Raw genomic sequence first — 14099 nt, 5'->3', positions numbered from 1 at the left:
GAGTCTGAAAATCCATTTTCTGTTTCGTCACTGAACGCTGAAGGCTTTAAGGAGGATCCTTTCTAAATAAGTGCTGCCCCTTCCTGGTTCCCAGGCAGAAGCTCCAGGTCTCCTTCATTAGCCAGGTGATGGTAAGCTCAGCCCTGGATCCGAGTGGCAGGAATTGTCTGCGTTCCCTTAACCCTGCCCTCATTGCTTCTTAACCTCTCTCTTTTCTGCCTGCTTCTGTGGGTTCTGCTGTGCTCTGTGTGCCTCCAAAAACCAGCACTGGCCCCTAGAGCAGAGCATGCTGCAAACTCTTCAGTTCTCACTGGACGGCACGGCCAGATTTGGGGGTTGTGTTGATTTTTTCCCCCCCTCCCCACTTTGATTTCTCAATCACTCTGGTTTGGTTTTGTCCCCGCTGGTCAGTCCCAAGGACCAGAGCACACACGCTGGGCTGTGATTTTTCCTGCTGGTTTCATCCTGTAGAAAATTCCTCAGGTTTTTTTTTTTCCCTTTTTCCTCAGGTTTTGCTCTGTTTGACAGGGACACCACAACTCTGAGTGGAAGGCAGAGAGGATTTATTAATTCTGCTCTCTCTAGTTTGGGCCTCTTAAATACCCCCAGAATTCCTTCGTTTTGCTAAATTGAAACTTTGCGGTGGATTCGGTGCCTCCAGGAGTGACCCAAAAGCTGGTGGTGGTCACAGACGTGAAACGTGGAGGGAAGAAAAACCAGTTTGGAGGGGAAATTGGGGTTGGTCGTGAGGATGGGGCAGCTGCAGGCAGCAGAATCCCTTCACGTGCCCAGAGTGAAGGCAGAATATCCCACTGTGGAGCAGCCTGGCACTGCTGAGCGGGATGCGGGTGCCTCCCTGTGCTCCTCCTCCTCCTCCTCCCGTGGATCTGGGCTTCAATCCTCACAGTGCCAAAGCACAAGCCCAGGCTTTGATTTGTGTCCCACATCCACCACGGGTCCTTCTCCATGCTCCCACCTCTCCCAAGCCCTCAGCTCCCCTGTCCAGCCGTGTGTGCGTGTGTCCCACCAGTGCTCCCGGTGCCCGCAGGGATGGGAGAGCTCTGCCTGCCGTGCCCCAGCTCTGTGTTTGCATGGCTTCCACCCCAGTGCCTCAGCTCTGCTCCCCTCCTCTCATCCCCCTTTCCAGTCAGACACAAACATTCCTGCCCTAGTGCCTCTGACCTGGAGAACCTGGTAGGTATTTTTAGATGGATCGTTGTTCCAGGCAGGGATTTGTGCTTTTGGGGTTGTTTTTTTTTTTTTCCTCACTCCCCGAACCCCAGAAGATGCTCTGGTGACTTCTCCAGCGGTTCTGGAGATGGTGTTTTGCACAGTGTTGTTGCTGGAGTTGTTGATAAATTATCCTAAGGCTCTGGAGTGTTGGAGGAATGACATTTCCAGTGGGGATTTTGGGTTTCCTGTGGGGATTTCCATGCTTGCGGCTGTCGGGAGCAGCACACTTCACGGGAGGAACAAAGCCAGGCTGGCTTTGGGTACGAGGCTCTGACCTGGACTTGCCACTTTCTGCTCTCCTGTTGGCTGGTTCCCCGAAGTTTTTTTTTTGGGATGGGAACAGCGCTTGGTGAAACACAAAGGTTTTTAGGGATTGTCCTCATTTTGGGAATTGTGTTTTCGTTCTCGTTCTGTGGAATGAAACCGCAGGGGTTAAAGGGACAAAATACCTTGAGCCTCTTTGGAGCTCTCAAGCAGCCTTTGGATTTTAGTGCTGCCTTTGCTTCCTGTCAAGTCTGTGCCATCCCAAAATACAGATTTTCCTCGGAAATGGTTAAAACCATAGGTCGGGCTGGATTTAGGTTGGTTAAACCCCCCCCCCCAAATTTTCTTTAAATTGCTTTAAGTGGTGCTTTGCTTTTCTCTTATCAGCATCTTATCAGTGGCTTTTGTGGTGTTTGATCCCTGCTGGTGTTTGATCCCTTTTCCCCAGGATCCAGGTGATAAATTGGAAAAGTGGCTCCAATTCCAGCCCTTTCCCAGTTTTGGCTGCACATGGAGCAGGGATGGCAGGGATTGTTGTGTGGTCTGGCTGTGACAGACCGCAAATGCTCAGCAAAGCGAATCCCAGATCTCTTCTCCAAGTGCATCCAAACCATCCCGGTTCGGAGCAGTGCTGGGATCAACCAGGATTTTATCCCAACCCCAGGATCTGCTCAATCCCAACCCCAGGATCTCAGGCAGGATTTTATCCCAGACCCAGGATCTGCTCAATCCCAACCCCAGGATCTCAGGCAGGATTTTATCCCAGCCCCAGGATCTGCTCAATCCCAACCCCAGGATCTCAGGCAGGATTTTATCCCAGCCCCAGGATCTGCTCAATCCCAACCCCAGGATCTCAGGCAGGATTTTATCCCAGCCCCAGGATCTGCTCAATCCCAACCCCAGGATCTCAGGCAGGATTTTATCCCAACCCCAGGATCTGCTCAATCCCAACCCCAGGATCTCAGGCAGGATTTTATCCCAACCCCAGGATCTGCGCAATCCCAACCCCAGGATCTCAGGCAGGATTTTATCCCAGCCCCAGGATCTGCTCAATCCCAACCCCAGGATCTCAGGCAGGATTTTATCCCAGCCCCAGGATCTGCTCAATCCCAACCCCAGGATCTCAGGCAGGATTTTATCCCAGCCCCAGGATCTGCTCAATCCCAACCCCAGGATCTCAGGCAGGATTTTATCCCAGCCCCAGGATCTGCTCAATCCCAACCCCAGGATCTCAGGCAGGATTTTATCCCAACCCCAGGATCTGCGCAATCCCAACCCCAGGATCTCAGGCAGGATTTTATCCCAACCCCAGGATCTGCCCAGGAAGGATTTTGGAGGATGATTTCCAGCTGTGGAGTCTCAGGTTGGGAATTTCCCCCTTGATCCACATTTATCCCAAGCCATCCCTATAATGTTCCAGGTCTGGCTGGAACTGGGAAGGTTTGTAAGGAATATTTTGTTGCTTCTTTCCCCTCATGGAAGGGGCAATTTAGGTGTTTTCTAAATTATTTTTTAATATAAGGTGGCTTTTTGAGGGGCTAAAATCCATGTCTGCTCTGAGTCTTCCTCAGCTTTTCCTGGATTTTCCATGCTTAGGTTTTTAAGGAGGACCTTTGTAGCCTTCTGCTTTTGCCCTGTGGAGAAACCAGCAGCTGAATTTTGTTTTTCCCAAGACTGAGACGACCACTCCACGAGAATTGTCTTTTATAGATATTCTCTTTGTCACAAAAAGAATATTCTATTTATTTATTTTTTTTTTAAAGCTGGAATATCAGGATTTGGGATTTTTAAATCAGGAGTGATGTTGCTGATTTTTATCCGGCGTTTTTTTATCAGGATTAAAACGTGCACCTCAAAGTCTTGGTCACCTTCAGAATAATTGATCAACCATGGAGAATGACTGAGGGACTGCGCAGGGATTGAGCAAGGCTGAGGAATTCAGAATTCCTCCTGGGATTCTTCCCTGGGCTTCCCCCTGACTTTTCCTGCCCTGCGGCTCCCGTGGAATGACTCCAAACCAGGGATTTTGCCCTTTGAGGCTGCAGATCCAGAGCCAGAGCAGCCTTTTCCCGCCTGGGTGTGGTTTTCCCTGCGCCCAAACTCCCAAACGCCGGCGGGAATTGCGGTTGTGTTGTCCCTGCCCGTGCTTCCCAGCGCACTGTCCGCGTCTGAAAATCCCAAGTTTCCGTCTTGTCCGTGCTCTGGGAGGAGCCTCGGGGGTTCTGTGGTGTCCCCGTGGCAGCTCTGGGGTCTGGGGCCATTCCCTGGGGATTTTGTGGGATCTTCGTGGTCCAGAGGGATTCCCTTTGCTCCCTTTGGATTTTGTGGGATCTTCATGGTCCAGAGGGATTCCCTTTGCTCCCTTTGGATTTTGTGGGATCTTCATGGTCCAGAGGGATTCCCTTTGCTCCCTGGGGATTTTGTGGGATCTTCATGGTCCAGAGGGATTCCCTTTGCTCCCTGGGGATTTTATGGGATCTTCATGCTCCAGAGGGATTCCCTCCTGCTCTTGGTGGATCCTTTGGGATCCCCTGGGCCCTGTGGATCCTTTGAGTCCCAGGGGGTTCCTGCCTGTTCCGTGGGGATCCTTGGGGATCCTTTGGGATTCATTCCTGCTGCCTGTGGGATCCTGTGGGATCTCCTGGGTCCCATAGGATTTATTCCTGCCCCTTGGGGATCCCCTGGCCCCTGTGGGATCCCCTGTGGGATCCCGTGGGATCCCCGGTGCCCCGGAGGACCGGTGAGGGCGATTCCCGCCCGCTGGGCGCTGATTTCCTGTGGAATTCCCTGGATCCCTCTGGAATTCCCGGATGTCTCCGGAGCTCCCGGTGCGGAGCCGGCGGAGGACTCGCGGGAGGACTTTGCACCATAAAGCCTCTGTTTTGTTTTCAGCATTCTTCCATGCTGGGCAGTGTTTTTGGGGACTCCTATTATGAGCAGCAGATGACAGCTAGGCAGGCTAATGCCCTCTCCCACCAGGTGAGCAAATTCATCTCGGGCCCTCCTCGGCCCCTCCCACCTCAAATTAATCCCAATTAATCCCTGATGAATATTTTATTTTTGCCGTCCCGTCCCCGTTTTTGTCCATGTTAAGAGTTTTCCTTCTTTGTGTTACTCAGCAGTTTCTTGTTTTGTTTGGATTTTTTTTTCCTCCCCCCCCCTTCGTCCTCTCAACTCTTTGTCCCCTCCATCCCACGCAGGTGTTCTGCCAAAATAAAAAGGGGAGATCAATTAAAAATACGGATTTTTTTATTAGACATATTTAATATTTTAATAGATGAAAACATATCTCTTGAAAAGCCATAATGGAGCTTTGAAAAATGGAAATAATGCCAGGCAGCTTTGAAGAGGGGGAAATGGGTGAAAAGAAAAGGTTAAAGCAAAGTGAAAAATCCGCTCGAAAAAAAGGGGAAAAGAAGTTTTGGAGAGGAAAAAGAGTGAGGTTTTTAAAACCGGAAAGCGGGTTTGAAAGGGAAAAATGATGAAAAGAAGTTTTCAAAATAATGGAAGACTTTAGAAAGGAAAAATAAGGAAAAGAAATTTTTAAATAATGGAAAAGTAGAAAAAGGAAAAAAAAATATGAAAGAGGAAAAAGTGAAAGTTTTAAAATGAAAATCCGTTTTAAAAAGGAAGAACAAGGAGAATTTTTTTTTAAATAATGAAATTTTTATAAAGGAAAAAAAACGAAATTAGAAAGAATATTGAGATTTTAAAATAATGAAAATTCGTTTTAAGAAGGAGAAAACAGGAGAAGAAACTCCTAAAATAATGAAAACTTTATAAGGAAGAATACTGAAAATCTTTAAGTAATGAAAATACATTTTAAAAAGGAAAAACATAATGAAAATATATTTTAAAATAATGAGAACGAGCTTTAAAAAATAAAAAGGAATTTTTTTAAATAACGATTTTTTAAAAAATAAAAATTTTATCAAGGCAAACGATGAAATTAAATTTTAAAACAACACACCAAAATTTTTACAGTGATGAAAATGAATTCTGACAAAATTTAAGACCTTTTTTTAAACAAATTAAACATTATGGAAATACATTGACAATTAAATCTTAATTAAATAATTTAAATGATTGCTTCTTTCAAGCTCCACATTTCTGGCTGGAGTTGCAATTCGGGAGGATTCCCCTGTAGGCGATGACAGGGTTGGAACGCGGGAATAACCCATGGCTGGTTTCAGTTGGGAATAATCAGAACCTCGCCTTGGTTTGGCCAAGCGAGGCTGAATTAAACCATGGAGCGATTAAACGCGGGACGTGTCCTGGAGGGAATCCTCATGGGCCGCCCCGAATTCCCTTTTCTTTTCCTCTCGAACCTCCCTTTTCTTTCGTCCTCCCCCGGTTTTGATTTGCGCCTCCCCGATTGGGCCGGGAACATCCCCTTGGGCAGCTCTGAGCCCCTTTTCGAGCGAGGAAAGATGAATTTGTTTGCCTGTCTCTCGTCCTGTCCTGGAGCCGTGTCCTCGTCCCCCGTGTGCCCCACCCGCGGCGTTAACTGTCCCCCCTCCCCTCGGTGTCCCCCTACAGCTGGAGCAGTTCAACATGATCGAGAACGCCATCAGCTCCAACAGCCTGTACAGCCCCTGCTCCACCCTCAACTACTCGCAGGCTGCCATGATGGGACTGACGGGCAGCCACGGCAGCCTGCAGGACTCGCAGCAGCTCAACTACTCCAGCCACGGCAACATCCCCAACATCATCCTGACAGGTCGGTGCCGCGGGGAGCGCTGCGCCCCGGGCTGGGCTGGGCTCCCTGCCGCTCCGCCGGGGGGGCCGGGGGCTCCGCGGCCGGGAAAAGGGGGGAAGAGGGACGACGGGACTCGGGGTCTGCAGCTGAAGGTGTTGGAGTGTCCGGAGCTGGGATAACGGGTGGGAAAAGGGACGAGGGGACTCGGGGTCTGCAGCTGAAGGTGTTGGAGTGTCCAAAGTTGGGATAACAGGTGGGAAAAGGGACGAGGGGACTCGGGATCTGCAGCTGAAGGTGTTGGAGTGTCCAAAGTTGGGTTAAGGGTGGGAAAAGGGACGAGGGGACTTGGGATGTGCAGCTGAAGGTGTTGGAGTGTCCAGAGTTGGGATAACGGGTGGGAAAAGGGACGAGGGGACTCGGGGTCTGCAGCTGAAGGTGTTGGAGTGTCCGGAGCTGGGATAACGGGTGGGAAAAGGGACAAGGGGACTCGGGGTCTGCAGCTGAAGGTGTTGGAGTGTCCAGAGCTGGGATAACGGGTGGGAAAAGGGCTGAGGGTGCTGCAGAGGAGGCTGAGGGAACTCAGTGGATCTGAGGATGCTGAGGGAACTCAGTGAGTTCTGCATCTAAAGCTTTGGCAGTGTCCAAATTGGAATAACAGGGGTGGAAAAGGGCTGAGGAGGCTGAGGAAACTCCATGGATTCTGCTTCTGCAGGTGGTGGAGTGTCTCACATTGGTGTGTAAGGGTGGAAAAGGGCTGAGGATGCTGAGGGGACTCAGTGAGTTCTGCATCTAAAGCTTTGGGAGTGTCCAAATTGGAATAACAGGGGTGGAAAAGGGCTGAGGATGCTGAGGGGACTCAGTGAGTTGTGCATCTGTATCTTTTGGAGTGTCCAAACTGGGATAAAGGGGTGGGAAAAGGGCTGAGGAGCAGCTGAGGGCACTGCAGAGAAGCCTGAGGGAACTCGGTGGGTTCTGCATCTAAAGCTTTGGGAGTGTCCAAACTGGGATAAAGGGATGGGAAAAACTGAGTGCTGAAGGGACTCAGTGAGTTCTGCAGCTGAAGGTGTTGGAGTGTCCGGAGCTGGGATAACGGGGGTGGGAAAAGGGCCGAGGGGACTCGGGATCTGCAGCTGAAGGTGTTGGAGTGTCCAGAGTTGGGATAATGGGTGGGAAAAGGGCTGAGGGCACTGCAGAGGAGCCTGAGGGGACTCCGTGGGTTCTGCAGCTCCCATCTCTGCTCTGGGAGCAGGGCCAGGAGCCAGGGAATGGCTGGAGCTGTGCCAGGGATTTGGGATGGAGATCAGGGAAAGGGTCTGCCCCTCAGGGAACTCTGCCCAGGCTCCTCAGGGAATGGTCCTGGCCCCAGCCCTGCCGGAGCTCCAGGAGTGTTTGGACAACTCTGGGTCAGGGTGGGATTTTGGGGTGTCCGTGCAGGATCTGGATGCGTGATCCTGCAGGATATTCCATGATCCCAGCCTTGGCGTTTCCCTTGGGGATTGTTGCTGCTGAGGGGTTTGTTTCACCTGGCCAGCCCAGGTGTGTATCCCAGTGCTCACCTGTGGTCCCAGCACCAGTTTTCCTGTGGATTTATCCTGCCTCTGAATTCCCTGGATCTTCTCTTACAGTGAGGAGAAGCTGTGGGAGCCAAACTCCTTCCTCTGCTCAGCCCGGGCTGGCCAGCAGAGGGTCGGAGTGTCACGTATGGTGGCCAATCTGGTCCCAGCGGGATTTTGGCAACAATCCTGTGGCTGCAGCCAGGGATTGCTGGTGGCAGTGGTGGAAACCGAGATTATTCCTCCTAAACCTGAGGGAGAGAAAAGCCTCCGGTTTGAGTTTTGGGTTGCGTTTGGTGGTTTGGAGGTGCTGTGAGGAATCTGAAATCTGCAGGAGGGTGGATGTTCCTCATCTGAGAACTCCACAAACGTTTCCAAGGTTTTTTGGGGAGCTGTTTCCTGCCTTCCACCCCGGTGTTTGACCCCCCTGTGTGTTCCCTCCCCTGCAGTGACGGGAGAATCCCCCCCCAGCTTATCAAAAGAACTGACCAGCTCCTTGGCGGGAGTGGGGGACGTCAGCTTCGACACGGATTCCCAGTTCCCTCTGGACGAACTCAAAATTGACCCTTTGACCTTGGATGGACTTCACATGCTCAACGACCCCGACATGGTCCTCACCGACCCCGCCACAGAGGACACGTTCCGCATGGACCGCCTGTGACCCTCCGTCGCCGAGCCTCCGTCCCCGAGGGTCCAGCCCGTCCCGGAGGATCCATCCCGCCCTCGGAGGATCCGTCCTGGAAGGGAGCAGCTGCTCCGTGTCTTCTCTCCCCTCCCCTCACCCTGTACAATGAGTAAAAACCAAACCCACAGCTTGTTGTTCTGAGCTTGCCGCGCTGCCGAGCCCCCGCCCGTCCCCGTGGCGCCCCCCGAGCCGCTCGTTGCCGTCCAGCTGTAAAAGGACTTGTCCCGTTTTCGTTGTTGGTTCTTTTTTTGGTTTTTTTTTTTTTTTTTTTCCCCCCCCTCCACTTTTTCCATCGGCCTTTTCCTCTCCAGAGCTTCCCCTTTCCCTCCCCACCAAAGCTCCAGCAGGACCTTTGCGCTAGAGAAGGGCTTTGGGCGGCTGAGGAAGGGCGGGAGGTGCGGGCAAAGCGAGCGCCCCAGTCCCGGGGCCGAGGGGCCGAGCCCCCTCCTGTCCCCTGGATCGGGGAGTCAATCCCTGCCTTGCCACCTTTTCCCTGGAATTGTGACTCCGCTCTGTGACACTGTCGTCCCTCCGGGTGCCGTGCTTGTCCCCAGGTGTGTCCCCAGGTGTGTCCCCAGCCTCTTGTCCCTCCCTCCTGCCCCAGCCATCCCGGCACAGCGGAGCCGCCGCCGGCCACCCACCCCCCAAAAAAAATCCACTTTCAACACTATTATTTTTATTTTTCCCCCCCAAGCTTTTTATGGGTTTCGTTTCGTTTCTTGTTTTGAATATATATGTAATATATATCTATTTCTATATATGGCTACATATATAGAGAGCATTTCTGAGCACACATGAAAGTTCTATAATTCATTACTTGATTAGACAGAGGATCAGAACATCTTAAAGCAGCTACAAAAAAAATAATAATAATAGAGACTAACCTGCATAATCCTAATTTTTACTTTGTGAGAGATTCCTGGGCAACAGGAAGGGCATTTCCATAGCTCGTAGAATCATGATTTTTTAATTTTTTTATTCTTATTCATTACTTATTCTGTTACTTATTTATGATATTTTTTTTTTTGGTCGTTGTTGTTGTCATTTTTTTTTTTAATTTAAATATTTGGATATTAGGAAAGTAGCTCAACTACATACAGCCAATGGAAGCACTCTACGTAATATTTGTACAGTACTTTTTTTTTTTTTGTGGTTTTATTCCAGAAATATATTATATATATATATATTATATATGTAGGTATTTTTAAACTAACTGGAATTTTAAACAGATGTTAAGCAGGAATAAGGAAGCCTAAGGCAAGTTTAGATATTTTCCTTTGGAACAGGCAAAAGGAGGTGGTTGGAACTTAAAAATTCCTTCATTCACCCGGGAAAAAAGAAAAAAAAAAAAAAAAAAAAAAAAAAAAGAAATCTCTTGCTCCACAGTGACCAGGATTGAATCCTCCAAAATTCTGTTCAATTAAATGAAGAATTGATTATTTCTGGTGGTCCTTGTGAATATTCTGTGCTGCAGATTAAACTAAAAGAAAATCCCCTGCAGATGCCTCAGGCTGGGAATTGGGGGTTTCGCTGGATGGATCAATGGTGATTCCCGGATTTCTGGGAATGAGTGAAGGAATTTAAAGGGCACTGCTGGAACATCCTCATTCCACTGCATCTCCCAGCGCAGGGCAAGGCAGGAATTAATCAGCAATTAACAGGATTTGGAATCTAATTAACTAATTAACAATGTCCCCCCCCCCCCCCCGAGGGCGAGCTGGTCCTGGGGAGGGAAGCGCTGCCAGCCTGGGCTGGGAGCACCCCGTGGATTCCAATCCCTAAAATCCCAGTTCCCACCAGCTGGGGTCTGTTCACCCTTCCCACCCCTCCTGCCCCACCTGGATTTGCTTTTTTTCCTGGATTTGCTCCAGCCCCATCCAAGGAACCCCCAACGCCGGCATTCCCCATCCCAAAGCTGCTGGGGAACGGCCCCGGGCTGCTCCTAACGAGTTCCCCCGCAATTAACTCCAGCCCCCCAGCAATTAACGACTTGTCGGCGCTCTCCTGAGTTCCCCTAATGAGTTCGAAGTTCCTGTGTGCTTCCAGAAATCCGCGGCTGCTGTGCCGGGGTTCCTGCCTGCTCTGCCGAGCGCAGCGGGCTCGGGCTCTCCCCCCACCTTCCGTGCCATTTGTTCACCATTTGCACTAAAAATGTGGATTTTTTTTATTTTTATTTTTTTTTTTTTCCCCTCCTTGGCTTCCCTGTGTCTTTCGGGTTTTTGGGTTTTTTTTGTTCCTTCTCCGCGCCCTCCAGAGGTTTCCCCCCCCGCATCTCTTGGGAATGTTTTGGGATGGAATTTTTGCGGGTTTTTCGGGCGGGGTTTGAGCCCGGTAGGACACGTTCCCTCCTGGTGTGGCCGCTTGTTTCAGACCCCTCGCGCTTCTTTTAGTGTAAGGAGGAGATAAAAGGCGGCTCAGACGGGAGGAAAACCAGGAGGAATTTGGGCGCAGGTGACTCGGAGCCCTTTGCTGGGGGTCCAGTGTGAGCCCCGTGTTGCTGCCCTGCTGGAATGTCTCCTGTGCATGCGGCAAATCCCTGCGATGAGCTTTACACCACCGGGGTCGCTCCGGGGTGAAGCATCCCGGCAGGAGCTGAGATTCCTCCCGGGAACCTCCGGCTCCTGGGCCGGCTTTTTGAACTCCGTGTGTAAATGAGAGCTCTTTGTTCCTTTCGCTCGTCAGCAGACCTTGCCGACGGCCTTAATTTCAAACGAGCACACCTTGGATGCAGCCGGCACAGTTCGGGACCCTCCAGCTGAGAGAAATCCGGGTTGAATCCCTTAGGGAAGGAGCTGGGGCGGCCCCGTGGGAAACGCTGTGTGTGACAGGATGGGCTCCCAGCTGTGGGCAGGGAAAAGCTGCCGCTCATCCCGGGATTCCAGCAGCTCCTGCCTTTCCCTTTCCCCGGGGGAACCTTTCTCCTGGGAGCTGCCCCACAGGGTTCCCCTTCTCACTCCCTAAAATTCCAGTTTTTGTGGCGTCGGGCCGGTGCGGAAGCGAACGCAGAGAAAAGCGTGGAGCGGGTCCCCGAGTGTTCCCAGCAACAAATAATCTGCTTTTATTTCCAATGTGACCGCCCTGTGCTCGTTTCAGTGTGTGGGGCTCCCTCCCCAGGGGTGGGAGCAGAAAAAAACCATCACTTAGCCAAAAAAAAAAAAGAAAAAAAGAAAAAAAAAATCGAGGAGAAACCGGTGTTAATTGCTGTAATTGCCGAGTTTGGTTTCAGTGGTGGTGAAGCTGTCCGGTGTCTCCAGGGGTGACTGTCCCTCCTTCCCTCCGTGTTTTTCTATCTCCATAAGGAATCAACCCCCCTTCCCCCCCCCAATTCCCAAGCTAGACTGTTGCATTTGCCAATACAATGGGGAAGAACAGGAATAAACCCTCGGTGCGTCCAAAACTGTGATTTTAATTTCATTTCATGTTTTATTTTATTTTTTCTTTGCCCAGCAGCCAGCCCAGCCCCGGTGCTGTGGGGGGGCTCCTTCCCCCTGTACATAATTCCCCTCTGGGCATGCCAGACCCGGCCCGGCTCCCACGGCTTCTGCATGGCAGGGAGCGCTTGCCAGCCCCCCCCGTGCCCCCCACACTGCCTGGCCTGGCCTTTGCCCCCCACCCCGGCCTGATTCTGCATCTCCAAGAGGGGAAAAACCTTTCCAGGAAAGGCTGGGAAATCCCTCCGCGAGTCCTCGGTTCCGCGGAGGGTTCGCGGGGTTTTTTTGGTGAATTGGGTTTTGTGGGTGAACCTTCGGCTCAGAGGGAGGTGGGGTTTGATGGGCCTGGAGGACTTTTCCAACCTTGATCCGGCTGTTCCTTTCCAGCCTTGATTCCGGAGTTCTTCTCCAACCTTCCTTTGGGTTTTTTTTTTCTTCTCCCGCCTCGATCCGGTCGTTCCTTTCCAACCCTGATTCGATGATCCTTTTCCAAACTTGGTCCAGGTTCTTTTCCAACCCGAATCCAGCGATTCTTTTCCCGTCCTGACTCGGTGGCTCTTTCCCATCCTCGATTCCAAGGGAAAAAGTTTATCTAAAATCAGTTTACCTAAATTTCCCTCTAAAGCAGACCCTCGCTCCTAAAAACTTTGATTTCTTTCGAAATAACGAAGCTTGAGCTGTTCCCTGAAGGGAAGACCCTGGAAACCCCCTCTGGACAGGAAGGAAGCAGGAAGGCCCCTCCTCCCCCTGCAGATCCCCACCTTGGCTCTGGTTTTTTTTGGGTTTTTTTTTTTTGTTTTTGGGGGGGGAGAAAACCCCCAAACCAGCGCGTTTATTCCTCGGAGCAACGGCCCCCCCCCCGTCACTGTGATGGCAATGTGAAAGCGCAGGTAGCCTTTGTTACGTGTGTCTGTCCTTTTTAAAAAACAACCAGGAAAAAAAGGAAAAAAAAAAAAATACAACCCCCCCCCCCAAAAAAAAAACCCCCCTCCCTCCCTCCCCTCATAGAATTAAAACTTTGTAGTTGTTCCTGTTCTTTGTATTTTGAGTTGCATCTTATTTATACGGCGCAGTGTAGGCATGGATTGCATGTCGGTTTTCTATGCGGGCACCACGACATTCTGACTGTGTATTATATAAATCATTTTTACCTTTTTAAACAGGGAAGAGGAAAAAAAAAAAAAAAAAAGGAAAAAAAATAAAAAAAGGAAACCAACGAAACAACAACAACAAAAAAAAAACAACACCCAAACAAAACAACAGCAACACAACAGAATCATTGTGTGGAATTTCTATACTGCAAAGCCAAACACTACATGGAGTCCTCTCTTGGTTTGTGTTATTTATTTTCCGAGGCGGTTTGGGGCGGGCGGGGGGCGGGCGGAGCCGTGTGTGCGTTGCCTTATGTGGGCTTGACCAATTTTATCAAATAAAGGCCTGAAGGGGTAAAAGCCGCTGGCTCTTTTCTTGGGCGGGGCGGAGGGGTGGGCTGGGAAAGGCGTGGGGAGAAAGGAGAGAGTCCCTTGGGAAAAAGGGAGAGACTCCTTTGGAAAGAAGGGAGGGAATCCCTTGGGAAAATGAGAATCCCCTGGAAAAAAAAGGAGAGAACCCCTTGGGAAAACGAGAATCCCTTGGGAAAAAAGGGAGAGAATCCCTTGGGAAAAAGGGAGAGAATCCCTTGGGAAAAAGGGAGAGAATCCCATGGAAAAAGGGAGAGAACCCCTTGGGAAAATGAGAATCCCTTGGAAAAAAAAGGGAGAGAATCCCTTGGGGAAAAGGGAGAGACTCCTTTGGAAAGAAGGGAGAGAACCCCATGGAAAAACGAGAATCCCTTGGGAAAAAGGGAGAGAATCCTGGGGGAAAAGGGAGAGAATCCCTTGGGAAAAAGGGAGAGAATCCCATGGGAAAAACAGGAGAGAATCCTGTGGAGAAAGGAGAGAACCTCATGGAAAAGAAGGGAGAGAATCCCTTGGAAAAATGAGAATCCCTTGGAAAAAAAGGGAGAGAATCCCTTGGAAAAATGAGGGATGTTTGTTCCAGCAAGAACCGGGCAGGGCAGGGCTGAGGACGGGAGGTCCTTGAGGAAAAGGTGCCCCCGTGCTTTGGCATTTCCAAGGCGATTCCCAATCCAGCCCAGGGATCTCTCAGCCCCCCGAGCTCAGCCCTGGAGGGTTCCTCCCTTCCACCTCTGCAAGGGAAAAGCTTCAGGAGAGCGGAGAGAGCGCACACACCAC

At 50.6% G+C, this 14099-nt stretch overlaps 1 protein-coding gene across 4 annotated transcripts in view; it reads left to right on the top strand.

Moving 5' to 3' along the window:
• Positions 1-9805, top strand: part of CRTC1 (CREB regulated transcription coactivator 1) — a 45648-nt gene extending 35843 nt beyond the window's left edge. For all 4 annotated transcript variants that reach the window (XM_066205702.1, XM_066205704.1, XM_066205703.1 and 1 more), the window contains 3 exons: positions 4390-4476; positions 6037-6217; positions 8199-9805. In XM_066205702.1, the coding sequence (XP_066061799.1) occupies positions 4390-4476; positions 6037-6217; positions 8199-8410 (480 nt within the window). In that variant the 3' untranslated portion in view covers positions 8411-9805. The remainder of the gene's footprint in view (positions 1-4389; positions 4477-6036; positions 6218-8198) is intronic.
• Positions 9806-14099: the final 4294 nt, after the last annotated feature.

The sequence above is a fragment of the Chamaea fasciata genome, unplaced genomic scaffold, assembly GCF_029207755.1.
Source record: "Chamaea fasciata isolate MVZ Bird 193981 ecotype frontalis unplaced genomic scaffold, bChaFas1.0.hap1 SCAF_28, whole genome shotgun sequence".
In the NCBI taxonomy this organism is placed as follows: Eukaryota; Metazoa; Chordata; class Aves; order Passeriformes; family Sylviidae; genus Chamaea; species Chamaea fasciata.
Note: the sequence above shows the minus strand (reverse complement) of the source record. Positions and strands in the feature narration are given on the sequence as shown.